The following is a 25,527-nucleotide window of genomic DNA, read 5'->3' on the forward strand; positions in this document are numbered from 1 at the left end:
TTGGCTATCCTCAGTCCTGTGCTCTTTCTTCCTTTTCTTTGATTGGGATTCTGTTCAATCTGTAGACCAGTTTGGGTAGAACTGATATCTTAATAATGCCTTCTGGTCCATTAATCTATCTCACCTCTCCATTAAGTAAAGTCTTCTTTGAACTCCTGATGTTTTATAGTTTTCAACATTTTTTTTATTAGCGCCAGCCCTAAGTATCGCATGAATTTTAATACTACTGTCAATGACAGCTTTTAAATTTCAATTGCCAACGTCTCCCTGCTGGTATATTATAAACACGGTGGAGGACTCTAAGTGCCTTTGCATCCTGTGACCTTGCTAAGCTCATGTATTAGTCCTAGTAGCTTTCTCATAGAATCTCTGAGGCTTCCTAGTTAAACTATCTCATCATCTGCAAATAAAAAAAGTGCTTTTTCATGCCAGGGTACGTCGTACCTTTTATTTCTTGTACTTGCTTGATTGCATTTGCCAGAACCCTCGGTACAGCTTTGAATAGGAGCGGTCAGAGAAGACACCTTGCATTGTTTACAGTCGTGGGGAGATTACGTTTGTTTTGCTCAATACTACACACCCAGCACCTTGCACCACGCCTGGCACACAGTAGACCCTCAAGAGAGGTTGCTGAATGAATGAAAACAAAGTTAGCTTATCTACATAGAGATTAAAATGGCATTGGTTTCATTACTATCTTGTCCAACTACTCAATCTATTGAGTCACAAGTAAAATTATGTAACGTGTTGCAGGTTATCATTTTGAAATTAGGAACCTTTTCGAGTATAAAAATGCTCCGGTGGGAATATAGGAATTTAGGGACAAGCTATCTAGTTGTTGTGACACCAGACTGCATATTTGTCTGGTGAATTAAAACTTTAATTAATCAAATTAATAGACTCAATTAAAATGCAGTAACAATAGAACTATTGTTTGCCTCTTCTCTGGGATAGTCAAGTCTGAGAAGTGACAAAACTTGATTTCTACATATTATCAAAATGCTAAGGGTGTCCAGTTAGTACTAACTGCATCATGGAAAGGATTAATATCCTTCCCAACTTGGAGATTAGACATAAAACACTTTTAGAAAACTCAATTCAAAACATATCACTTGGTGTCTGTTATTGTCCTGGGAGTGGAGGTGAGAAATAGGAAGTGAAAGCAGATTGTAGTATTTTAAATAGTTCCTAACCTTAGGAAATTACATATTTTGTGGTAGGTATCAGACATACATTAGAAATTGAGACTGAAGCAGCTTTACATCTGATTGCCAAAATAAATAGAAGAAAAAAATGTCAGAGGGAGCTAGAATTAGAATCTTTGTGAAACACATGCTATGTTAAAAGGGCTTTTTAAAAAAAAAATAGACTTTAGACCATGGATAGCTTAGCAAGAATAAAAATTTAAGCTTTATTACATATTTTTAATTATATGCATTTTACGTTATTCTGGTCATTTTCTAAAAACAAGCAAAAGCAGGGACATCTGGCTGGCTCAGTCAGTACAGCCTGTGACTCTTGATCTTGGGGTTGTGAGTTCGAGCCCCAAGTCGGGCAGAGAGATTACTTAAAAACAAGTGGGCATAGTTTGGAGAAACAGAGGCAAAGAGGTCATGAAAAGTAGCTGTATTTTAATATTGGTTCCTTCTGCATTCCATTCCAGACCTAAGGTTTGCAGAGCCAGGATGAATTACCTATACACCTATCCCTCGTGTGTCGCCATCACGAGCCAAATACGAGCCAGCGAATCATCACGTGCTCACCTATATAAAGTACGTCGCTTCCAGACTCCGAATCCTGAAAGGTGCTAGTGGCTGGTATTTTTGAATGGCACCAGCAGAACCCACCCCAAAGCTTACTCTTGTTTTTTTAGTCACTTTTAAAACACAAAATAAGTTAATAGTTACCAATACACAATGTCATCAGGTTGTATAATTGGCCTGGCTAGAGGCTCCCTGAATGTCTTATTCCCTAGCAGTTATACAAAAACAAACAAACAAAAAATTTTAGCAAAACAAAATTTATAAAATGCATCATATATGGATAAGACCTGTATCTGTGCTCTGTCTAAAGCTGTCTCAAATCCTTTCCTCAGAATCAAAGAGGACGAAACAAGAAAAAAACATGCATGACGTGTATGTCTGCTGCCCATGATTGTTTTCTTCTGACTTAATTTTACGTTTTCGACACTTAAAACATGAATGTTTCCAAAGCCAAAATTAGATTGCAAAATACATTCAGAGAATTCCTTCTTCCATCCCCATCTGACCCTGTGCTCTTTCTTTCACCGCAGATAAGCACTTTAAACATTTGTGGACTATACTTCCAGTGTGACTTATTCACAAATACAAGCAAATACATGCATGTATGCACAGCCATATTCATATTTCTCTCCCATTTTACCCCCTCCCCCCAATGCATACCATTTCAGTTTGGCACTTTGCTTTTTTTCACTTACCAAAATATCCTGCAGACCACTCATTAACAGCATGTTAGAAATAGTCCCCATTCCTTTGTGCAGTTCAACATTTGGAGGTATCCGTGTGGTCCCTTTAAAAATATTAAAGAAGTCATGAAGAGTGAGACCCGTTAACTCCTGGCACAATATAAATACCTAATTCTAGTTTATGTATAGCAAAAGTTCAATTTCTGGACCGTTTACCCATGCCACTCACCTCCTACCTCCTATTGGTGGGACATGCTGAGAGTACAAACCCTGGCTTTGATCGCTGGCCCAGGCGCACAGTAACAAGGCTTCGGGCCAGAAGGACGCAGGGATGGCAAGAGTCAGGCTTGCAGCTGGCGGGAAGGGGAGGAGAAAACTTTCCTTCCTGCGCTCTGGAAGCGTGGATCGGAGCAGGTATCATGACTTCATCAAACGGAACAATATTCATATGAACTCAATTAAGCAGCCTAGAAATCAGAGGCTTCCCCACGCCGCACCCCCAATGGGCCGTGCAGTAAAATTGTATGAGGCTCCAATGTAGAACCGTAAGGTTGACCTTATAACTAGCCTACTTTGGGGTGCCCCCTACTCATTTCAAAACTAGACACCAATATCCAGAACTAATCCTTCCCCTAGAATGATCTGTTAGGCTGCTTACATGAACTCCATGATAGACCATAAATACGTGTGACCCGTGTAGATAGCTCTACAGAGTCAGTCTTACACAAATCTTTATGACATCTCCTTCCAGCTCCTGTCCGTGGCTACCGTTCCAATCTGCCGCCAGTGGGCACCTCAAGTTAAGGAAATCCGAGTTATAGAATCGGATGATTTTAGACACGACCTTTTATTCTGTTCTTTGCAACAGATATAGGGGTAACTTGTCCTTAGCCATTTAAGATCAATTCCTGAAAAAGAAAAAAAAAAAAGACACACATGTAAGTAACTTTTAGTTCTCTTTTTTAATTAGCTTCTTCAAAAATTGGAGTTAATAATTTTAAACGTTAAAACAATGGTATATGGCTGGTCATCTGTGAAATTGTTTCTGTGCAAAGTTAACTTTTTCCAAAGCTCTAAAATCAATGCCCACTTGCACTTCTGATGACATTTTGTAAGTATTTTTTAAAACTTTTTCTTCATATAAACTGCTCTATGCCCATCGTGTTAAATATTGAAAAGTATAAAAGGAAACTAATAATACTATGCAGCTGTAGCTACACACTGTAAATAGCTGGATATATTTTCTTCTGGCATTTTTCCTATATGTGTATATTTTCTCCTTACACTTTCCAGTGTAGAGCCTGTAAACCTTGCAACGTCCTTTGGTCAAAAAAACCCTGTAAATTGACGAGAAAGCTATATCCCCTGAAAGAGAACACTCTGAATCCAATGTAGATGACTCCACGATCTCTTCTTGGGTTCCATGACACTTAGAAAACTTCATTATCATCCCTTGTTTTTCTGGAGTTATCTTTTCAAACAACTACTAAGTGAAGAGAGGAAGTTAAAGAATGGCCAAAACCTCCCTTTGAAATCAATTCTCTGATTGAGTCCTTGACAGAAGAAATAATCAAATGTCCTGTCTTTCCACCTTGCCACAGGGCAACTGAAACTCAGAGGCCTCTCAAATCTAAGAAGTGCTCTTTGCCATAATCAAAGATGACACTGTCAGATCACTCATTTAGAAAGTACACTTTTGGGGCAGCCCGAGTGGCACAGCGGTTTAGCGCCTGCCTTTGGCCCAGGGCGCGATCCTGGAGACCCGGGATCGAATCCCACGTCGGGTTCCCTGCATGGAGCCTGCTTCTCCCTCGGTCTGTGTCTCTGCCTCTCTCTGTGTCTCTCATGAATAAATAAATAAAATCTTAAAAAAAGAACAAAAGTACACTTCTAGAGTACTCGCAAAGGAAGACGGCCCTTCAGGGATTCACCGGGCCTTTCCCACCGTGCCCCCTGGGCGGGAAGGCCTGTGTCTGCAAGGCCCGCAGCAGCGCCAGCAACAGCGTGGCAGGCAGGTCCTCGTCAAGAGAGCAGCCAAAGCAAACCCGGCTTGATGAGCATTGATCGGAGACCTCATCAACCCCACATTCCAGACAAAGGTCAGTGCAATTAGATTGCTTTGAGTAAAACAAGCCCATGGAAACCTAGGGTAACAGTGGATAAACCATAAGGTGATATTTGCTTTAGAAAAGAACTCCTGCCCCGAGAATGCCTTTAAATAACAAGCTCTCTTAGTATATGGCGCAGAGGATTTGGCTCCATTAAAACACACCTTTCAGGAACTTGCTATGGAGGAGAGTCCTGTACACGGGCACTTCCTGTTTTGCTGCAGAGTCTTTTAAATAATATTACTGGACACCCCTAACACAATTAATAATTACCAAATTTTCATTTTAATTATAGGGGACGTCGTCGGAGGTTACAGCAGAGCCACAGGGTAAATTGTCCTCCTCTTTCTCAAGGCCTTGCGTGGACTGTGTGGAATTTTAAAAGGTCTCTCGGAGGGCACGAAGTATGGGAAGCGTTCAATACTTGTAAATACATCGTGGAACGCCCGAGGCCTCCAGCCCGGGCACCCAGCTCATTCGCAAGGCGGAGTGTGAGGTAGCAGGCTCCTTCTTGGGTGCAAAATTACTTTATTGCTTTTGACAAGGAATTGCTTTAATTCATCGTGCAAATGAAGCTCTGCAGGCCTCGCGTCCGGTAGGGGTGGACGCGCTCCCCCAAGGTTCCGGGTCCCAAGAGGGTCTCAAGAGGCCGCCGGGGCTCCAGGCCCGAGCCCACCCGCAGGGGCGCTCCTGGGCCGCAGGTGCCGGCCCCGCCCCGCCCCGCCCCCACCGCGGGCTCCTCCTTCCTCACTCCAGCGTCTGCGAGTGGGCCGCAACCCCGCGACCCCCCGGCGCCCCGGGACCGACCCACGACCCCCGGCGCCCCGGGAGCACCCCCGTGACCCCGCGACCCCCCGGGACTCCTCCCCCCACCGGAGCACCCCCGCCCCCGCGACCCGCGGCGCCCCAGGAGCCCCCCCCACCGCGCCCCGGGAGCGCCCCCCGAGCCCCCGCCGCCCGTCTGTCCCGCCCCAGGTCCCCGGGGCCCGAAGCAGGCCCGCCCCGCCCGCCCTCCCCCCAGGGCCCCGGGGCTCCCGCTCCTCCGCCGCCCGCGCTCACGTCCCTGCCCGGCCGCTCCCGGGCTCCGCGGGGACCCCCACCCCGGGCTCCGCCCCTCCTGCCGCCCGGGGCCCCCGCCAGGCCCACCCCGCGCGCCCCCGGGCTCGGCGGCCGCCCCGCGGCCTCTGCCTGCGCAGCGCCCCCCGCGGCCACGGAGCGCAGGCGGCGGCGGGGGAGGAGGGCGCCGCCCGGCCCCGCCCCGCCCCGCCCCGCCGCCAGGCCCCGCCCCTCCCGGCAGCTGGGCCCCGCCCCTCCCTCCCAGCCCCGCCCACCCGGCCGCAGGGCCCCGCCCCTCCCCTCGGCCCCGCCCCTCCCAGCCCCGGCCGCCCGGCCCCGCTCCTCCCGGCCGCCCGGCCCCGCCCCTCCGCGTCGGCCCCGCCCACCCGGCCGCAAGGCCCCGCCCCTCCGCCCCAGCCCCGGCCGCCCGGCCCCGCCCCTCCCCTCGGCCCCGCCCCGCCCTCCCCCCGCCCCGCCCCCGCCCGGCCGCCGCCGGGTCCGCGCCTCCGCGCCTCGGCGCCCGCCCCTGATTTCCTCCGCACGGCGGCGGCGGCGGCGGCGCCTCGTGCGCGGTATTTATTTATTTCCGGGCCCCGGCGCGCTTATAATGGAGCCGCTGTCCGCGGAGCCCTCCGCCGCCGCCGCCGCCGTCCCTCCTCTTTTTTTTCCCGGCAGATCTTTGTTGTGTGGGAGGCCGGCGGGGATGCGCTCGGGCTCGCGGCGCTGCTGCTAGAGCCGCCGCCCGCACCGCCGCCCGGACCGGACCGGACCCGACCCGGACCCGACCCCGACCCCGACCGCGACCCGGACCCGGACCCGGACCCCGACCCCGACCCGACCCGCCACAGCCCGCGCCGCGGCACATGAGCGTGGGGGCGGCCCACGGCGGGGACTATGGTGAAATTCCCGGCGCTCACGCACTACTGGCCCCTCATCCGCTTCCTGGTGCCCCTGGGCATCACCAACATCGCCATCGACTTCGGGGAGCAGGTGAGCCGCGCCCGCCGCGCCCGCACCCCGTCGCTCCGCGCACCCATCGCCCTCCCCTGCGCCCATCGCCCTCCCCTGCACCCATCGCCCTCCCATCACCTCCATCACCCTCCCATCGCCCCATCACCCTCCCCTGCACCCCATCACCCTCCCATCGCCCCATCACCCTCCCCTGCACCCCATCACCCGCCCCCATACCCCATCACCCTCCCCTGCACCCCATCACCCTCCCATCGCCCCATCACCCTCCCCGCACCCATCACCCCCCGCCCCCACCCGCACCCGCACCCGCGCCCCCCCTGGGCCTGGGACGCCCGGGCGCCGGTGACGGGCGCGGGGAGCACCTGCCGGGAGCCCCTCCCCCCGGGGCCCCTCCACCCGGGAGCGCGGGGCCGGGGCCGGGCTCGGGCTGGGGCTCGGGCTCGCGCTGCCGCTGCCGCTGCCGGCGCCGACCTCTCCCCTCGCAGCCCCCCTGGAAAGCGGCCGAAGCCCGAGGGCCCGGGGCCGCCCCGCAGGAGGGCCTCGGTGCGGGCGGGGGTTACGTAAGGGGCTGTTATGTAAACCGCGGCCCGAGCACCGGGAGCTGCGGGCGCCCCCGCCCCGCCCCGCCCCGCCCCGTCCCCGTCCCCGTCCCCGCGCTGCGGGCTGATGGCGACCGCGGGGACATTCGCGTTACAATGTATCCAAGTGGATCTCCCAGGTACCTCCGATTTTTTTTTTTTCTGCCCAGCTTTAGATTAGGGTGCCCCGAATGTGTCCTCACGCGCCAGCCGTTGGCCCTCTCTGGTGTGGGGTGCTTCCCTTTCTCTCTCTTTCCCGTCTGGACATTTTTGTTTGTTTCTCGTGTTTTCCCCCATTTCTCTCCATGTGGCGTCATTGCGAATCCAGCGCTGCGGACGCCAGCAGAGGGGCACCGGGTTTCCGCACTTTGCCTGCGGAGCGGTCCCCGCAGGGCCTCCAGCGGGATGCAGCTGCGGCCAGGCCTGGGGCAGGTCGGGGCCACCTTGGTGGCAGGTGCCCACCGCGTGGCCTCGCCCTTACTCCGGTAGCTCCTTTCCTCCAAGTCAAGAGGCTTCTAAGAACATCCGTAGAGAACATGCACCCCTGTCGGTGCCCTTTCAGAAGGCGGTGTGTGGGACCCCTCCAGGTGAGGGGTGTCTGCTGGAATTTGTTCCTCCCGACTCAGAACTTCTGCTAGGCTCCCTAATGCTTAGCCCACGTCGTAAGCTACGGTTTACTTCAAATTGTCTTGCCAAGAAGGGTTCACGAGATGGTACGGTCTCTAGAGACCTTTGTCTGGTAAGCCAGCAGATTGCCTTTGCTGAAATATTGTTTTTTTCTGTTGCCACTTGGGCCCTGGCAGCAGCTCACCAGGGTCCCCCAAGGGCCTCTCTGCTGTCTCACCTCCTCTCTACCCAGCTTCCCTTCTGTCATAGTTAACTGGTGACTTCAAGTGTTTCGTATAATCCGAGGAAGGGTTTTAGGACCTGAATTCAGTACACTGGCCTGCACATTTTAGATGAGCCACGTGCTGTGTGTTCACCTGCACCTTTTACTATTTTAAGGCTTCTTTTTTTGGAGCTACCCTCGAAAGGTTGTCAGAAAGCCGGGCTGCTGACCGGATCACTTCTCCTTGAACTGTTGTAGTGTCTGTGTGTGTATGCGTGCATGTTAGAGAGAGAGAGAGAGGGAGCGCACACTCACGAGTGAGAGAGGGACGGAAAGAGAATTATACGGGGTAACTGGTGGAGGTGAGAGTATGCTGTGTTGTGACTAAACGACCTGAAACATACCGTACTATTACCTCACACAGGCCTTGATTTAATGCCGGGCTGATGCAACAAGGATTTGATTCTAGTGTAAGGGAAAGGATCTCCTGAGGTCACCAGAGGGAGGGTTGACATAAACGGTTATACACATGGTTTATCCCAGGGGGTCTAATAATGCAACCGCATCCTTAAAACATCGCTAACCTAATTATCACAGCAGACAGGAGCTAAGCACAAGAAGACTTGTCTCTTTGTGCAGAAGTTTTATCAACAAGTGTTGTCTGAGGCCCTCATCGCTCACGCGCCAGTGTCTTTATGAGCTTTCAGGCTGCCTGGTGGTAGAGATAGTTTGTCAGAGTTAGGGGTGAAGGGGTGGGGAGAAGAAATTGATAGGTTTCCAAAACCATCCTTTGCCATCTGGTATCACATGATAATTGTTTTTGCAAAACAAGGTTAGAGGGACAGAACTTAACATTTTCATAACCTGAAGGGAAAGAATTACGGTAGACGAGTGACCTGGTCCCCCGTGGGAGAGAATGCAAGTGCGTTTTACCCCACCTGCCTTACAGCACAACAGAGAGGAGGAAAGTGAACCTATTTGCAAAAGTAGGACTACTTTAGACCTCAGAAAATGCACTGCTCTTGACATGGGTTTTTAATCGTGTGTTGGACGGACGCGTGCAGATCTCTACCATTCTTCTCTCGGAGTGGGCAGGTGTATTACAGCTTGCCTTCCGTGAACAATCCTTCATGTTTCAGGAATTTACTAATCTTAAAGTAGAGAGGTAACCAAGGAGGTCAAAGCAGCCCTTGGGTCATACACCCTGGAGATGATCAGGAAAGGCAAAATTAAAAAATAAAATTGTAAAACATCTCTTTAGCTTTTAAGTCTCTGTCAAGAACAAAAGATAGTAGAAGATGTCTTTTTTTCATGATTATAAACGTCTCAGTTTGTTTCTTTTTTTTAAATTTTTTTGAAGATTTATTTATTTATTCATGAGAAACAGAGAGAGAGAGGCAGAGACACAGGCAGAGGGAGAAGCGGGCTCCCTGCGGGGAGCCCGACATGGGACTCGATCCCCGGGACCCTGGGGTCACACCCTGGGCCAAAGAGAGGCAGACGTTCCACCGCTGAGCCTCCCAGGTGCTCCAGTTTGTTGTTTCTGTACAAAATGTGGACAGAAGTTTTAAAATGGAAATCCAGCTATATACAGGATTCCCACTGAAATTTCAAGAAACAGCACACATGTGGTTGTGTAAAGGAATTACATAGTCATGGATTATCTCAGCGCTGTCAGTGCGTGGGGGAGGGGCGGGGAGGAGCCTGATGGATGGACATTCTGTTGGACATAGATTTCCCTATAACTCTGTGGCTCAGTCAGGGAGGACACCCAAATATCGTGGAGTGTTCCAACAAGACAGGCCAAACCTATGATCACATTTAAAATTTTGATGGTGGCAGTAATTTGCTGGGGGTAAGGGAAGGTTGATTCCTTCCTGGGGAAGAAAAAGCTGTATGGAATAGGATAACCTGCTTTTTAATATTAAACGAAACCACTGTAGGAAACAATGAGAATAGATCCATTATTGCAGAAACTAAAATAATGTTTGTAGAGCCCTGGTAGGTGCATAGGGACACCTTATGATGAAATCTAGAATTATCGTTTTATCTCTATTTCTACAGATTGGAAATCAAAGGTATTAACTGCTTGCATTCACTCGGTGCAGCACGTGGTATCAGCGAGGAGACAGAGAGGTGCGGGCATGTTGGGGGACTCGTTGGGGATCCCGCAGGTGTCACGGGGCGGAGCCCGGACCCCCCAGAGCTGCTCAGCTCCTGGCCGCTCTGCTCTCTGCCTCCTCCGGCAGGCTCGCCTGCTGAAATCCGCCCGGAAAGTTCTTAGAAATTTAGGAATAAGCTCTAGTTTTTCTGATTCCCAGTCTGGGCTTAAACTTAATTTTAGGTGTCAAATTTTGGATTTTAGGATGTAAGACAATCATAAAAGGGGCTCTCAGCAACAGGGGATGGTGACCAGGAGGTTCACAGAAGAACCAAATTATACAGATAATTCACGCTGATAAATTACAGTGTATCTTATTTTGCCTTCGGTTAAAAGGGAGGGAAAAGATCAGAAGCAGCTGACACTTTGCAATAAAATTATTTAGAAATTACTTAGTCGTCTTCTCCAGAGCACTACAGACTGCTGAGATAGATTTCGAACAATGTATTTCTTTAAAGTGGCTCCGGTGTGTCACCGTGGTCAAAGACTGTCATTTCTGTCTAAAACTAAGCTTGGTGCAAAGTCCCTGAATTCCTTGAAAGCCAAGTTCTCCAAATTATGTAGAATAAGTAGGTGAACTTTGTTTCAGGGTAATGACGCTTAAAGTGTTAAATACACTTCATTATGAAGACTTCAAAGGAGAAGACAAGGTTGAACTTGTTCTCTAAACTTAAGGAGGCATGTGTTCTGTTGGGTAATTCGCTCTCGCACAAAACCCTAACCGTGGGTATTTCCCTGATTGCCCTGAATGCTGCACTGGTTGGGTCCAATGCGATAATTCAAAGACTCAAAGGTCTTATGTGGGAGTGAAGAGTTTCCTATAAGGATTGTTACAACTGGTAGAGAAAGTTGGGTCCTAGGACGTGCAGAGTCCTTTCTAACTTGGGGAACCTGGCCTGAGGCTATCACAGAAGTGTTTCAAATCCCTATGACAAAATGGGGAAAAGGAGAGGCCCAGGAAAAATAGTTTAATAAGTGTCTTTTTTTTTTTTTTTTTTTGTCTACTAAGTAGAAAAAATATATCCCCTCACCCACCCCAGACCAGGAGGTACAAGAATGAAAAGGGTGAGTGTCTGACCTTGGCCAGTGTTGGGAAGGGACCCTATCCGAGGTCCCTAAGTGATGCAAGAGACTCCCCAGGCAGAGTTTGCCTTAAGTAATAATAGAGCTGCCCACCACGTTCCACTTTGCAAAGTACCCAGAGACGGAAATGGCAACCTCACGCCAAGTTTCCAAGCAGTTGCTGGGGGGACACTTGCTTCCCTTCAATCTATTCTGTATTAATGGAACTAATGACATTCAAAATGACATTAATTGTTTTTGGATCATAAAAATAATACATGCCAGCCGTTTAAAGTTTGGTGAAGTGGTGAAGTGTCTAAAATGGAGGACAAAACTAAAAATAACTGATTCCATCCTGAAGAAAGAAACTTATTTAACATTTTGGATGTCACCTACCCATTTTTTTTTCAATGTAACTGAGATAGGTATATGTTTCGCAGAACACAGAGGTTATTTTCCCATATCACTTACAAGTATTTAAGTATGAGTTTATTTTATTGTTAGATTTTATTTATTTCTTTGAAAGAGAGAGAGCACGAGTGGGGGGAGGGAGAGGGAGAAGCAGACACCCCGCTGAGTGGGGAGCCCGGTGTGGGGCTGGATCCCAGGGCCCTGAGGTCATGACCCAAGCCAAAGACAGACGCCTCACCGCCGGAGCCCCCCAGGTGCTCCTAGGTATGATTTTATTATTTTATTTTATTTTATTTTATTTTATTTTATTTTATTTTATTTTATTTTTTATATTTTTTATATTTTTTATTTTATTTTATTTTATTTTATTTATTTTATTTTATTTTATTTTTTAAAGATTTTATTTATTTATTCATGAGGGACACAGAGAGAGAGGCAGAGACTCAGGCGGAGGGAGAAGCAGGCTCCCTGCAGGGAGCCCGACATGGGACTCGATCCCGGGGCTCCAGGATCACGCCCTGGGCTGAAGGGGCGCTAACCCGCTGAGCCCCCCAGGTGCTCCTAGGTATGATTTTAAATAGAAGCATCGTATCCGATTATAGCGGCGTAATTCCCTTTGCAGAATGTTCTCCTCTTGTTCTTTTGTTTGTTCTTTTATTATTTACCGAGTGCCTACTTTTCGTGATGGTATTTATTTTTTATGCCTTTTTATTATCGAAGAGCAGTTGGCATACAATGCGGCGTTGGTTCCCCACGTCCAGCATAGTGATCTGACCATCCTCCGCCTTCCCGCGCTCTGCAGGAGAGCGAGTCGCTGCCAGGGTGCTGTTGACCGTGCCCCACGGTGCCCCCAGTGCTGTGCCACGACTTATTTGTTCTGTAACTGGAAGTCTGTGCCTCGTAATCCCCTTCAACGGTTTCTTCCCCCATTTGTTTAAATGCTGAGGCTTCTTGTTTCCTGCGATATAAAGTTTCAGTGAGCATCTTTGTGTACTAAGTAGATAATGTGTTTTTCCTGTCGGCCTCGGGCTTTATGCCTCGCGTAATTTGGTGCCTATTTCAGTCTCTCATTCATACATGGAAAATGAGGTCACTCTTTTCTGGCAGTCCGTATTTAGTCAAGGACACTGTGACCTCCTTAGTCCAAGTGATCCTCAGCTCTCCAGGGTGTTTGCCAGTTCTCTTTAGATGTTTATCTGCATTGGAAGTGTCTCTCTTTCGATGCACTCAGGTAGGTAGATTATTTCTGGAGCCACGGAGCTATCGGCCTGTGGCCCGTTCCTCCACTTATTTATTTCTTGACGGGTTTGATGACTGACCTAACGACCACTTTGTCAGAATGCTTCTTCCCCAGCCTCTCCTTCAAGAGATCATCAAAGTCTTCATATATGGGGGCAGCATCTAAGTATCTTTCTAGGAATGAATCAAATTCTTGGAAAGCTGTGAGTCCCGAGTCCTCTGGTTTATGGTACGTCTCTCTCCTTTAGTGTGGCAAGTCCGGTGTGTACCCGTGCTCAGCGCTGTGGCTCCCGTGCCCCGGCCCTCCCCGTCCGACTTTGGGCAGGCTGTGTTGGGATGGGAGGCTGAGAGACCCCGTGTGGAAAATCATCCTTTGTGAGTGGGAGTTGGAATAAATAAACCTCATTAAACTCATCCCAGAGTGACTTGGGTGATGCCTATATTTAAAAAAGTCAATCTGGTGTTTTTTCTCCCTGTGACTCCCTGAGTTGCTGTGGAGATGCGCTAGAAATACCAAGGACTCTGTTTTCTGCGACATTATCTGGACATGAGCTGCCTATAGGATTGCACATCTTTCTTGATAACTGAAGGTTATCCCATAAAATGCAAATTGTTGGTTTCTTTTTGTTTTTTTAGTCTGAGAATTATTGTTGCTGGAGATGCGTATCACGTATTTGTCCGCCTTATTCAGTAAATACAGTATGCAAAAGGTGCTGTGACATTTCTTGGTGTCTTATAAGTTTCTGCTGTGCTGAGAAACCGGGGATGTCTGCTGACAGGTGATAGTCAAAATACTTAGAGTTTGGCACCGACCAAGACAATAGAAATAACAAAATAATAATTAACAGATTAGGTAATACAAGATGAGTACTTTTTAATTATTTGCTTTGTTATCTGCCCGGGGCCTAAGACACCAAAGCTTGTTAGAATTCCATGAAACGTGAAGAGTAAATCATTTTGGAGGCCTCCTTTGGGACAAAGCGTATGCACCTCATGACCCCTGCTTTCCTACCTGCACTGATTGTGTTTGAGAGTCGGCATGGAGCAGTGACCTTTGAACGGGGGAGGCACTGCCGCCTTCGACACGGCCCTGCCTGCAGGTCGCTTAGGTCCCGGTTAAGAAAACATACACGGGTCACTTCTGCCGTCACGGGGCACACGTGTAATTGCACAGTGCAGTCCGTGACAACACGCGCAGGATGCTCGGAAGTCGCAGTCGGGCGGGTCGGAGCCGCCCTCCGGCTGTGGTCGCCTGCCTCCTCCTCTGCGAATGCCCTTGTCACCAAAGAGGGACGCGCCCCACCTGCAAAGGTGGCTGGAGGGTCACAGAAGAGGCACACGTCTGACTCCTGCATAGCAAGCCATCCACCCTCAGAACTGCTGGTTTGTTTTGTGTTTGCTATTTCCATGGTTTGGGATCGTTCAGCTGCTGTTCCAACCAAATCCCGCTCACGGTTGAGGACAGATGAGCTTAAAATGACAGAGAGGACGGTGCCCTTGGTCAGCTAGTGGACCGTGCGTCACAACGCTCAGCTGCTTCCTTGCGATTGTCCCTATCTACCAAAAATGTTTTCAGAGTCCACCCTGGGAAGGCAGATGACTTGGTTATTGCTCAGGGCGGTGGGGGTAAGTTCTCCCCCCGATGAGTTACCTGGTTCAGGAAATGCCCCCTGGGGTCCCCGGGACAGATGGACCAACCTTGTTTCGAGTTAGGGGAGTACATTTTGGTCTAAGTCAGCTCCCAGGTCCTTGCTGGTTTTGCATTTTTTGTGGCATTTGGCGATCTTTAGATGGGCCAGGCTGTCGAAGAGTCTGACACCTTTGGCACGCTTAGAGGACTGCTTTTCTGTAAAGATGGGCTTGGCGGCACAGACGCGGGGCCGCCTCCCGAGTCGAGGGGACATAGCCGTCCCCGGCCTGGGGGTGGCTCCTTGCCCTGGACTGTGGGGAGGCGAGAGGCGCCCGTGCGCACCTTCAGGTGCACTTCACCGCACGCTTCCTGCGCCCCATTGGCCTGGACAGAGGGGGATCCCTGGCTGAGCAGCTGCAGAGGTGACTGGGAGGGAGGGGCTGAGGCCCCTCAGGACGTTTAGCTGGAATGAAGCGACTGAGGCACAGACCGTCCGCCGGCAGGTGTAATGCTGCTTCCTCCAGGAGGCCAGGGAGCCAGGTGGGAGGGGGCAGCAGGTGGCCCTGTGGCTGGGCTGTCCTGGGATGTGAGAGTAAAGGTGGCGTATTCTGTGAGCGGCCCCAGGACAGCAGGTGTGGGTCCGGGAGCTCTGAGGTCCCGTCGTCCCGTGCCCGCGCCTGTGGCCACTCCAGGTCACGGTCTTAACTAAGCGATAACGAGCCCACGTCGACAAGCTTCTGGGAATCCCCGCTCGGTCTCTTAAACATGTGGCGTGACGCCTGGGGAGGTCTCGGAGTCTCTGTCCTTTGCGGTGCCACCTGGCCCCGGGGGCCTGTTGTGCCTTCAGAAGCGGCCGCGCCGCTGGGGCCGCAGCCCGGACCCCAGAGATGTGCGGGCCGTGCGCGCCTCGGGCCGGAGGGCAGGGGGTGCAGAGCCTGGCACGGCTCGTCACCAGGGAGCGCGCTGTCGGGCTCCTGAGTGCCTCGGCGGTCTGGCAGCCAGGGCGCAGCGGCTGGGACGGGGCACCACAGTGCCTCGCGGGGACACGGTGACGACGCCTCTGCACACGGCTGCAAGGCCGCCTTTGCTCTTCTAGAATTCTTACTTACTCAACTTAGGCTTAAGGTGCCTTCCTTCGGGGGGGGGGGTCCTGGCAGGCTCGTTTTCCTTCCTTTGTACAAATGGAGGCGTGGGGCGCCCGGTGGCCCCGAGGTTGGGTGGCTGCCTCCGGCCGGGCTCCTGATCCAGGGCTCACCACTTGGCCTCCCGCCCGTGCCTCACTCGCTCTGACTGTCTGGTGAGTAAAGCCTCCAAAGTAAAAGAAGTAAACCAAGACCTGGGGTACAGTGACACAGGGAGGCGTGCAGGCCTCGTGTGTATGGTCCCTGAGCCATGCCAAGTGCCAAGTGCCATGTGCGTGTGACCAGACGTGGTGGCAGCGCGCAAGTCCGTCAGCCCGCAGGACTCGCTGCCCCACACAGCCCCGCTCTGATGGCCGAGGAGGAGCTCCTTAAGGAATCCTGCAAAATGACACGTGCACTTTTGGTCCCAGATCACTGAGTTTCGGGCCACTAATTATTATCCCGTTGTGTAGTACCTGTTATTCTTTCTTCTTGTAGAACATGGCTTGCTGTTGCAGATTGTAGTGGCTTCCAGCCGGGTGGAGACTTCGGCTTCCCGCATAAAATAACTGTTTTCGTTTTCCTGTCTGGTGTTTTTAATTCTTTTGATGAAATACATCCTTCAATCATACCAACTGCCCATAATTTTGATGTTCGGACCTGATAAAAATTAAAGCCTGATTTAAAAGCTAATATCATAGAGCAAAACCTGGTACATACACATACAACGGATCATTCCTCAGCCTTAGAAAGGATGGAATTGTGATGTACAGTTTTAATTGACATGAAAAGCCACTGGGAAAGCCTGTGGCTTTTTGAAGATTTCTCCTTTCAAAAGAACAACACTTATTACTTTTATCCTAGTTATAATCATTTTCATTCTAAAGGGGAGGAAACTAAACAAAAAGAAGAAAGTAAGAATCATGGGCAAACCCACCACCTAGAGGTAACGGCCGTACCTTATTTTGCCATGTGTTCTTCTAACCTCTTTTTTTTTTTTTTTTTGCATGTATTTTAAAACAAAATTTTAACCTCTTTCCATTTTACATCATAGGCAGTTTTCCTTTAAGTGCTCATCTAGCTCACGATGATTAGTAGCCTCCCAGCATTCTCTCGCGTGGAGATGCCATAATTTATGTATTCCCTTGTGGTTAGATGTTCAAGGTGGTTCTGTTTCGTTCTATTATGAATAATGGTTGGGAACGTTTTTATCCAGAGATCTTTGCACACATCTGACTACTTCCTTGGGTTAATGCTAGAAATACCCGCGCACGAGTGCTCCCTCCCCAGGCTCCCTCCCCGGGCTCTGGCTTCCACGCGGGCCCGTGTGGCTGTGCCGTGTCCCCGCCTGGACGCCGCTCCATGGTCCGGGGAGCCTGCCGCCAGGAACCTCCGTGCAATCTCTCTCAAAGCTCCTTCAAATGATTTCTTTTATTAAAAGCGTTTTGTTTAATGCTGAGAGAGCAGCTCAGGTTTTCATGATGCAACACTTTTAAACTGTGTCAGGACTTCCATGCTTCTCCGTGGGCACATTGTGGACCAGATCCCTGCTCTGCATGGGGTTTCACATCAGCCCAGGGAGGAAGAAGATCCTGTCGGCTTTACTTGCATGTTGGGAAAATACCTGTTCTGACAGCTTTCAAGACAGAGACGAGTGCTCTTTTTTTTTTTTTTAAAAAAGATTTTATTCGCTTATTCCTGAGAGACACACAGAGAGAGGCAGAGACACAGGCAGAGGGAGAAGCAGGCTCCATGCAGGGAGCCCGACGTGGGACTTGATCCCGGGACTCTGGGGTCACTCCCTGGGCTGAGGGCGGGCACTAAACCTCTGAGCCACCCAGGCCGCATACTTTTTTTTTTTTCTTTTTAAGATTTATTATTTATTTGGGAGAGAGTAGGGCTGAGGGAGAGCGAGAGAGAATTTCACGCGGATTCCCTGCTGAGCAGGGAGCGCGAGGTAGGGCTCCATCCCATGCCCCTGAGATCTTGAGCCAAAATCAAGAGCAGATGCTTACCCAGTGGCCTGAGCCCCCCAGGGGCCCCAAGAGGTGCTCTCCTGATGCGTTCAGTGGTGCTCAAGCAGTGTGCTTCCTAGAACTTCCCAGGTGAGCACCTGGGAGAGGAGACAAAGCTCAGCTTTCTGGATGCCAGGCCTCAGGCTCCGCGTGCACCTGGGCGTCCCCTCCCGCTTCAGAGGTGGACGCGGGAGAGGAATGGCCGGGCCCTGGGGCGGCTGCGGGCAGTGGCGGGGTGCTAGGGAGCTGCGGAGGGGCCTCGGGGGTGCCCTCTCCTCTCGCCGGACCCGCCAGCTGCTCTGGGTCTCCCTCGGAGGGGCGCCCGCTGGGGCTCCAAGGCCTCCCCCTACATCTGCACCCGCTGGCCCCGAGCCGAGCAGAGCCAGCGGCCGTGTGCGCCATCCAGGAGGCGCCCGCCAAGGTGCCGTGATGAGCCCCCCGGAAGCCGGGTGGTGCCCGCTGCCCCCGCGTATTTGTGCGCTGCCCCGACTGCCTGGCTCGGGGGTCTGCAGGGGGCTGGGGGACCCAGCCGGCTGCAGGTGACCCGGAGACGCGGCTTGGGCGACACGTATGCCAGCGGGCCTGCTGTTGCCTTTTTTTTTTCCCCTACTTTGGGAAAGAAAGACGTTTAATGCTGGATTTTCTCAGTAGTTTGGTTTTGTCTTGATTTTTTTTTTAAGTTGAATTCCCGGAATGTATCTAGGTAACTTGTGCTTTTTGAAATGATAGGTTGCATTTTGAATTGTAGGCTGCGTGTGCCAGAGACGCGGAGGGGAAGGGCCGCGCACCAGTGGGCCCTTCTCTGGTTCAGACCGGGTGGGAGCGGCCTTCCTCAGTTTCCATGACAGTCATGACAGTGACCCAGCAAAGAATTTGCTAAGTGAGAGCACGGCAGGTGCTTCGTGGGCTAGAAGCTGTGACCTGTTTCTCCGGGTGCTCATGGTGCTGGTTCCGGAGTGTTTTTTCCGGTAAACACTGGGGACCATGGAACTCAGGGCAGAGCCTCTTCACCGAGGTGTCCATTTGACGATGCTTCTCGGGCACCTTCTGTGTCCCGGGCACAGTGTTAGTCACTAAGGACAGAGTAAGAAAAAGGATGCACAGCCGTCGTCCCCCAGGACAAGCAGGTAGGCAGGCACTTTGTACAGAATGCTCTCCCCTCTGGGATGCTCTCCTCTAGGACCATAGGGGGGAACCTCACCTTTAAGGGTCAGAGAGGTTTGAGCTGAGACCTGAAGAGAAGCGTGTGTCCCCATCCTGAGAAGCAGAGGGATTCCAGCTGAGGAATGACGGATGCTCCCCGGGATATGGGCAGGGAACCAGCCCGGAGGGGGCAGCGGCAGGACTCCGGGGCAGCAGGGCAAGCAGACCCCAGACTGGCAAGGTTCCAGTGCTGAGAGCAGCGGGAACTTCCAAGGGCTCCTGGTAGGAGGGGTGCAGCGGGCTTGGATCTGCACATTTGAAAGAGGATTGTGGTTTCAGCAGGGTGAGTTCAGGGGCGGGGAGACCAGCCACAGGAAGACCACAGGAGAGGTGGCCCAGCAGAGGGCTGGGTGGCCGGGAGAGCCTGAGGGGCCGTCTAGACTCGGGAGGGCTTCGCCGTGGACAGCATTTGGGGGGGGGGGGCGCCGGGGCGGGCAGGTGCTGGTGTCACCACCCTCTGCAAGAGCTGGTCGGGAGTGAAGGGAGCCAGTTCCGTTCTCATCACGCTCGGTGGCTAATGGGTTTAGTGAACTGGGAAACAGCTTGCCTGGGAGCGGATAGCGGGTAATGGGGCCACAGGCGTCCTTGGTGTCTGCAGAGCCCTCTTTCTGGCTCCCTGTCTCCCCCTTCCTCCCTCTCCCTTCTTCTTTCCCTCTGTCTCCCCGCCCTCCCTGGAACAACTTGGTTATAGTCTTTATACGTGAGGGCTTTTTGCATTTGTACCTGAATGCAAATGCTGTGAATATTCATTTTTCTCTCAACATGTAAAAATGCTTTGTTACAATGCAGTCCGTTCTCAGCCGTTTGCCTTCATGCAATAGCAAAAGCTGGAAAATCCAACCACATTTCTCAATATTTGGCGCTGGAATATAGAAGTAAGGACTTTGGGGGAAGGAAATTTATCTGCATCATCATGGTGCTGTGCCGAGGATACTATTACACTTGCGCCAGGTGCCTGGTGACAGCGGAGATGCCATCTGGAATTAAATTTGATGAGGCTCCCTGCTTTGCTCTTTCTGTATATGAAACGTCTGCTGGGTAAACAGTAGGGAGTGGACTAGCCTTAAGGGGTTCCTGTTACGGCTTTATGTCTGCTCATCTGTTCTTTAGTGTTGTCTGGAGCTTACAGGCTGGTTATAATTCATAAAATGCACCTACAGTACATTTTGCTGTAGAAATATTAGAAGTCGTGGTTAGGTTTCCAGGCCATTCCACCCAAGTTCTTTAACCCTTAATGTCATTAACGTGTGTATCTGCAATGAGGAGGAGTCGAAGACCATGCGGTATAGAATAGTAGGAATTGAGAAAAGCAGTGACAGTGAAAAATGTCATTTGTCTGAATTAACTTTAAGAACAGTTGGCTTGACAACAATCAGAAAGGTGATGGCTGGGAGGGCGGAGGTTGGTGGCACCCGCCTAGAGGTCGGGTTAGCCTAAAACCCGGGCATGGGAAACACAGCACCATTTGAAGTGTCTGGCGCAGGTGGTACCCGGCCCCACGTGAGCAGTTCACAGGGCATCCCGGTGTCGAGTCACTGCGCTTTACCCGAAGCTAATAAAATATCGGACCTCAATTATCTGTCAGTAAATACAGTAAATAAGAAGGTAAAATAAATGTGTCTTCTTGATGCACGTTAGTCATCAGCTGTGGTGATGATAGTAACTTGCTCTGTGTTCTAGTGAGCAATAATGTTTTCTTAAGATATTATGTATTTACTCATGAGACACACAGATACAGAGGGAGAAGCAGACTCCCTGTGGGGAGCCCGATGCGGGACTCGAACCCGGGACCCAGGGGTCACACTCTGAGCTGAAGGCAGATGCTCCACCACTGAGCCCCCCAGGTGCCCCCATTAACATGTTCTTGAAGAATAATGCAAAAGCAGCACTTCGTAGTAAGAGACCCATAAGCCACGGGGAAGCTCAGGGTACAGATGAGAATTTGGGGGAAGTGAAAATAGTTTCTGTAATTGGACCGAATCCATACTGTAAAACGAGTATCTCTAATTATATATTATATCCAGACATTTTTTTTTTCTTTTTGAAAATCAGTCACGTCATCTCCAGCCTAAGACAAATGGGGATGCCGGGGATTACACCAAGAGCCGAAGACTTGGACTTAATCCTTTTTTTTTCTTTTTATTTTATTTTGTTTTTTTAAAGATTTATTCATTTATGATAGACATCGAGAGAGAGAGAGAGAGAGAGAGAGAGAGAGAGAGAGAGAGAGACAGAAGCACAGGAGGAGGGAGAAGGAGGCTCCATGCCGGGAGCCCGACGCAGGACTCGATCCCAGGACTCCAGGATCGTGCCCTGGGCCAAAGGCAGGCGCCAAACCACTGAGCCACCCGGGGATCCCCCCCCCCTTTTTTTCTTTTTAGTTCAGCAGAAGTGAGTAACCTTATTTCAGGGTGCAACAAAATGAACATTGCCCTTCCCTTGCCTGGTGCACACTTCACTTTCGTAGGGGACTTGATAGTTCATAAAATCTGTGCTCATTAAACGTGGTAGTTGTCTCAGGACGCAGAGGCGCACGGGTCACCCTCCCGGTAAGGAGCGCTCACCGTATACTCTGCACTTCCCGTCGCGAGGGCCGATGCTCCGAGGCCCATGTTCTATGTCACAGCAGGGCCAGGGTGCTACTACGTGTCACGGCGGGGGACGCCGATAGCGGCGTTAGTAATATTAATAGCGATGAACAGTCCAGTTAATAGCAAACAGTATTGCTACTGAGCCCATCTTGGCTCCCTCCGTCTAATATATCGCCGGAGAGCCTGTAATAGTTTTCTGTGCAAATGGTTTTATTTATTTTAATAGCTTTATGAATTACCTGTATATGGTTAACATTGTCCGAGGGGAAAGTCCTTTGCTTTAGGGATTCTGGATGGGTTACGTACGTCCCTTACCATGACACGAAACAAGAGAATCCGGTAAAAAGCAGAACTAGAGTGCTTTCCGTCTGCAAAATCCAAATGAAAAGGAACGCACTTGGGACGCACCTGCCGCCCCAGGTTCAGCAAGAAGAAATGTGATCCCCGGCATACGCCAGTCCTGAGCAGCTGAGGTTGACAGTGAGTCCAAAGGGGGAAGCGTAGAGGTGAGAGTCGAGCGTTCTTGAAACGCAGCACCGCGCCGTGAACCGAAGGCTCTGTCCTCCTTACCCCACAGCGGTGATGGTGATGTGTGCTTGTTGGTACTTATTTCCCTTTTGAGCTTATTAAATCATTGATTACTTAGCCACGGCAGCGTTTTGATAGTTCTGTGTTGTTTGAGGTTTCCCTTAGCAGAGTATAAAATATTTATGGGCTGTTTGAAAGAGGCCAGATTTTCTCTTTTTAATGGGATGGCATTCTGTTTTAGAAAGAAAGAAAAGACAAAAAAAAAAAAACAAAAAAACCTACGGTGTAGAGCCCGGATTTGTCATCAGGCTGGTAGTGGGGCTTTGAAAATAAAGCCGCTGACCGGCTGGCCAGGAACGTGGTACAACTGATCCTGTAGGGATTCCGGGCGCCTGTCGTCTGCCTGTCGGGCGGTTTCCACATCTAGATGTAGAAAAAGCCCTTGGATGCCTGTTCTGTTGTTGCTTTTTCCAGGGGTGCACAGGTCCAGGGCATAAAAGCATTTCCCTCCCTTGTCTCATACCCTTTGAGGTATTTTTGTTTATTTGCTTGGTTTTTGACTTTTTGGTGGGAACAGGGAGAGAGAGGATGAGGGTGAGTCGAGGGAGATAAACCACTGTTTTTTTTCCCCACTGGATCATTAAAATAATTTATAACTGAACCCCTCCTTGTAATATCATTTCCTCCCTAGTGCTTACTCCTGCCTTATCACGGAATGGCACAATAATAACACCTGAAGCTTTTCTTTGTGGAACAGAATGTAAAAACTTAAAGGAAATTTAAAAACCCTCACTGAAGTTTCCCGGGGCCTCATAATGAGCAGCGGGCGCTGGGAGGCATAGGGTCCCGCCTCCTGCTCCTGAGTGGGCGCAGCTCTCTCTGCCTCCGGGCTGCCGGAGGGCCCCGTCCGCGTCTACAGGCACCGAGCGGACTCGCCGGCTGCCCCCCGGCCGCGGGCCCCAAGCAGGCCGTATGCGGGTGGAAGCAAAGGCGGCAGAAGGGAAAGGATGGGCCCTGCGCTGCGTGCTTCCCCAAGGCCCCCGGGGCCCTGGGTGACCCTCCTGGATCACAGCCCTGTGTCCCCTGGGCAGCGCTGGTCACTTGCCGCTCGTCTCCACCGAAGCGTGCCCGCTCCGGGCTGCAGGTGCCTTCACCCCGGCCGCTCTGGGCCCCCTCCTGCAAGGCCTGGCTCCTCAGTGGCAGCTACGTCGGCGGCCACCCCTGTCCCCTCCGTGATCTCTGCATTCTCTACTGGCCACAGGAGCTTCACCATGAGGCCTGTCCCTGGGCCTCCTTGTCCCCCCCCCAGTGTGGATGGAAGTCATGCCAAGGAGGACTCTGCTCTTGTGGGGCTCAGGGGTGCCCTGAGGGGCGTGCTGTGCTGGTTCGTCCCTCCGAGAGCAGTGCACTGCCTTGGCTGCAGGGCCGGGCCCCTCGCTTCGGAAGCACCGAACTTGTCTCTCTTCAGGCCAAAGGACCGCTCCTGGAGTGACCTCGACTGCTGCCACTGAGCCGGCGGTGGCCGGGAAGTCTGCGGGGCGGCGGTGCCTGTAGCTGGAAGCAGCGAGGCCGGCGGCCGTGGAACTTGACCCGTGGACACAATCCTGTCTGGGAAGTCCCTGAGCCTCTTTGCTTCTGGTACAGGGAAAGGGTGGACCAGAGGGAGAAGCGTAAGGCACCAGCGTTTGTCCCAAACACCGCCCGCGTGGGAATGTGAACAAGTGAAAAAGGTTCCTCCGTGAATATGGGAATTCGGGGCAACGGAGGCTCTGCAGCCCCGCTCATAAAGCTGCTCGGCTCAGCGGCCAGGAGGCCGGTTCCCGCCCAGACGGAGGTGAGGGTGAACCTGGCTCCAGGGTGGTGGTGCGGGTGAGGCGCAGCTCCATCCTCCCCGCGTCCCTGCCTCCTGTGTTCACGGGGAGGAGGAAGGGTCAGCCCCTGACAGGTCATGGCCAGGGGCACCCCCCAGGCGACTCAGGCGGGTGAGCTCCCAGCTCTTGATTTCTGCCCAGGTCACGATCCCGGGGTCGTGAGATCGGGCCCCACGTGTGGTCTGCGCCGGGCGTGCAGCCAGCCTAGGATGCCCTCTCCTGCCCCCCCCCCCCCCCCCGTAAATTAGAAGAATAAATAAATACAATTTTAAAAGAAGAAAAGGAAAGGTGACATGCAGGCCTCTGCCGCAGGCGTCCTTGCTCTTCCCCCGGCTGTGAAGGGTCCGGCTGCCGGGACCTGGACGGGCCACCTGGGCCTCTGATTCCGACGGCAGCCCCGCGTGATGGCAGCGGGTCTTTTCTGCTTCTCCTGACATCGCCCTGTGCCGGGGCCGCTTGCCCGTGGGGCCCACCTGCGTGGAGCCCGGAGCCAGGCCTGGGCGGTGGGGCCCCATGGACCCGCCTCCGACTGTGCTGCTTCCTGCTCGCAGCCTCCTTGGACCCGCTCTGACCTCCCCCTCCCCGCGGTCTCCCCGTGTCTCCCCGGCTGCTGTCTGGGGTCCAACTTCCCCCGCCCCGAGGTCACCGCGGGCCCCCGCCGCCGTCTGGGGTCCGACCTCCGCGTGTGGTCGCCCCGGGAGCTGCACGGGGCCTGACCTCAGGAGGCCGCTGTGCTGCCGAGGATCCTGCTGCGGGGACCCGTGCTGGCCGGAGGGGGCTCTGGGCTCCTGGGGAGCGGCCACCGGTCTGGTGTGCTCCAAGGCCGTGGGGAGACCTGGCCGTGCTGGGGAGGAGATGCAGGGGGACGAGGGGGAGCCAAGGGTGCAGCACGCAGGAGGGGTGCGGGCGGGCTGGCCCTTGGGCATCTGCACGTGTTCCATTTGTGTGTCCAGAACATTCTCCTCCAGGTGCCACTGCGGAGGGAGGGAGGGAAGGAGGGAGCCGGCTGACTCGGTCCTGGCTCCCGAGCACTGAGCGAGGAGGAGACCCCTTGGTGCTTCTCCCCTGCTTAGCCTGGACCCGGGACCCCCGCTCGCTCGCCCTGCCCCGTGGCTCAAGTGCAGCCCAAGGGCACTGAGTGCTCAGGCCGCAGCAAGAGCAGGTCTCTCCCGGCAGCTGGGGTGGGGACTTAAGGGGGGGGGAGGGAGGGAAGGCTAGCAGGTGGGAGGGGGAGGGGCAGGACCGGCCTCCGAGGCTCTCCGGCCAGATCACCCTGCCCTCTCTAGGTTCAGGAGCCGTCTCGCTTTAAGCAAGCCCCTCTCCTCACAAGGAGCTGTTTCCCAGGGGCCACACTAGGGGGTCATGGGGTCGCGGTGCTGGAGTCAGTCTAACGAGCCCTTTACCATCTTCTGGGGGCAGCAACTGCTCCAAGTTTACTCTCCCTTTGTAGCGCACTCACCCGTTACATTTTTCTTAAAACTACCTCCTTGGAGCTGAGAACTGGCACCCAGCTCTGGAATCCTAGGAGTCTGGGCAAACCAAATTACCGCGCACCTGCCCGGGCTACAGCGTGGACCCACCCGGTCGTCCTTAGGCGGAGCCGAGTCAGCCGGTCACAAAAGGGCGAACAATACAGGCTGCACTCATGAGGTCCCTGGAGGAGTCACCTTCATAGAGACAGGAAAACCCAGTGGTGGGGTGTGGGG

General features: G+C 52.4%; 1 protein-coding gene and 1 long non-coding RNA gene across 4 annotated transcripts in view; one reads left to right on the forward strand and one right to left on the reverse strand.

Moving 5' to 3' along the window:
* Nucleotides 1–1,383: 1,383 nt before the first annotated feature.
* LOC112652757 (uncharacterized) lies at nt 1,384–5,291 on the reverse strand. Of its 2 annotated transcripts, XR_003131689.2 has the most exons (3): nt 4,719–5,290; nt 2,676–3,354; nt 1,384–2,550 (listed from the first exon to the last, which is right to left on the reverse strand). It is a non-coding gene; the product is annotated as an uncharacterized LOC112652757 (long non-coding RNA). The 2 variants fall into 2 exon arrangements; XR_004814935.1 differs by having other exon boundaries at nt 1,384–3,354; nt 4,719–5,291.
* An 847-nt stretch (nt 5,292–6,138) lies between these two features.
* Nucleotides 6,139–25,527, forward strand: part of ANKH (ANKH inorganic pyrophosphate transport regulator) — a 116,370-nt gene continuing 96,981 nt past the window's right edge. Inside the window, exon 1 of one of the 2 annotated variants that reach the window (XM_025436447.3) lies at nt 6,139–6,600. In XM_025436447.3, coding sequence (XP_025292232.1) covers nt 6,505–6,600 — 96 coding nt within the window. In that variant the 5' untranslated portion in view covers nt 6,139–6,504. Of the gene's footprint in view, nt 6,601–7,190; nt 7,301–25,527 lie in introns of those variants that run through there. The other variant, XM_025436448.3, reaches the window with a different exon arrangement.

Source organism: Canis lupus, chromosome 4, assembly GCF_003254725.2.
Source record: "Canis lupus dingo isolate Sandy chromosome 4, ASM325472v2, whole genome shotgun sequence".
NCBI classification, from domain to species: domain Eukaryota; kingdom Metazoa; phylum Chordata; class Mammalia; order Carnivora; family Canidae; genus Canis; species Canis lupus.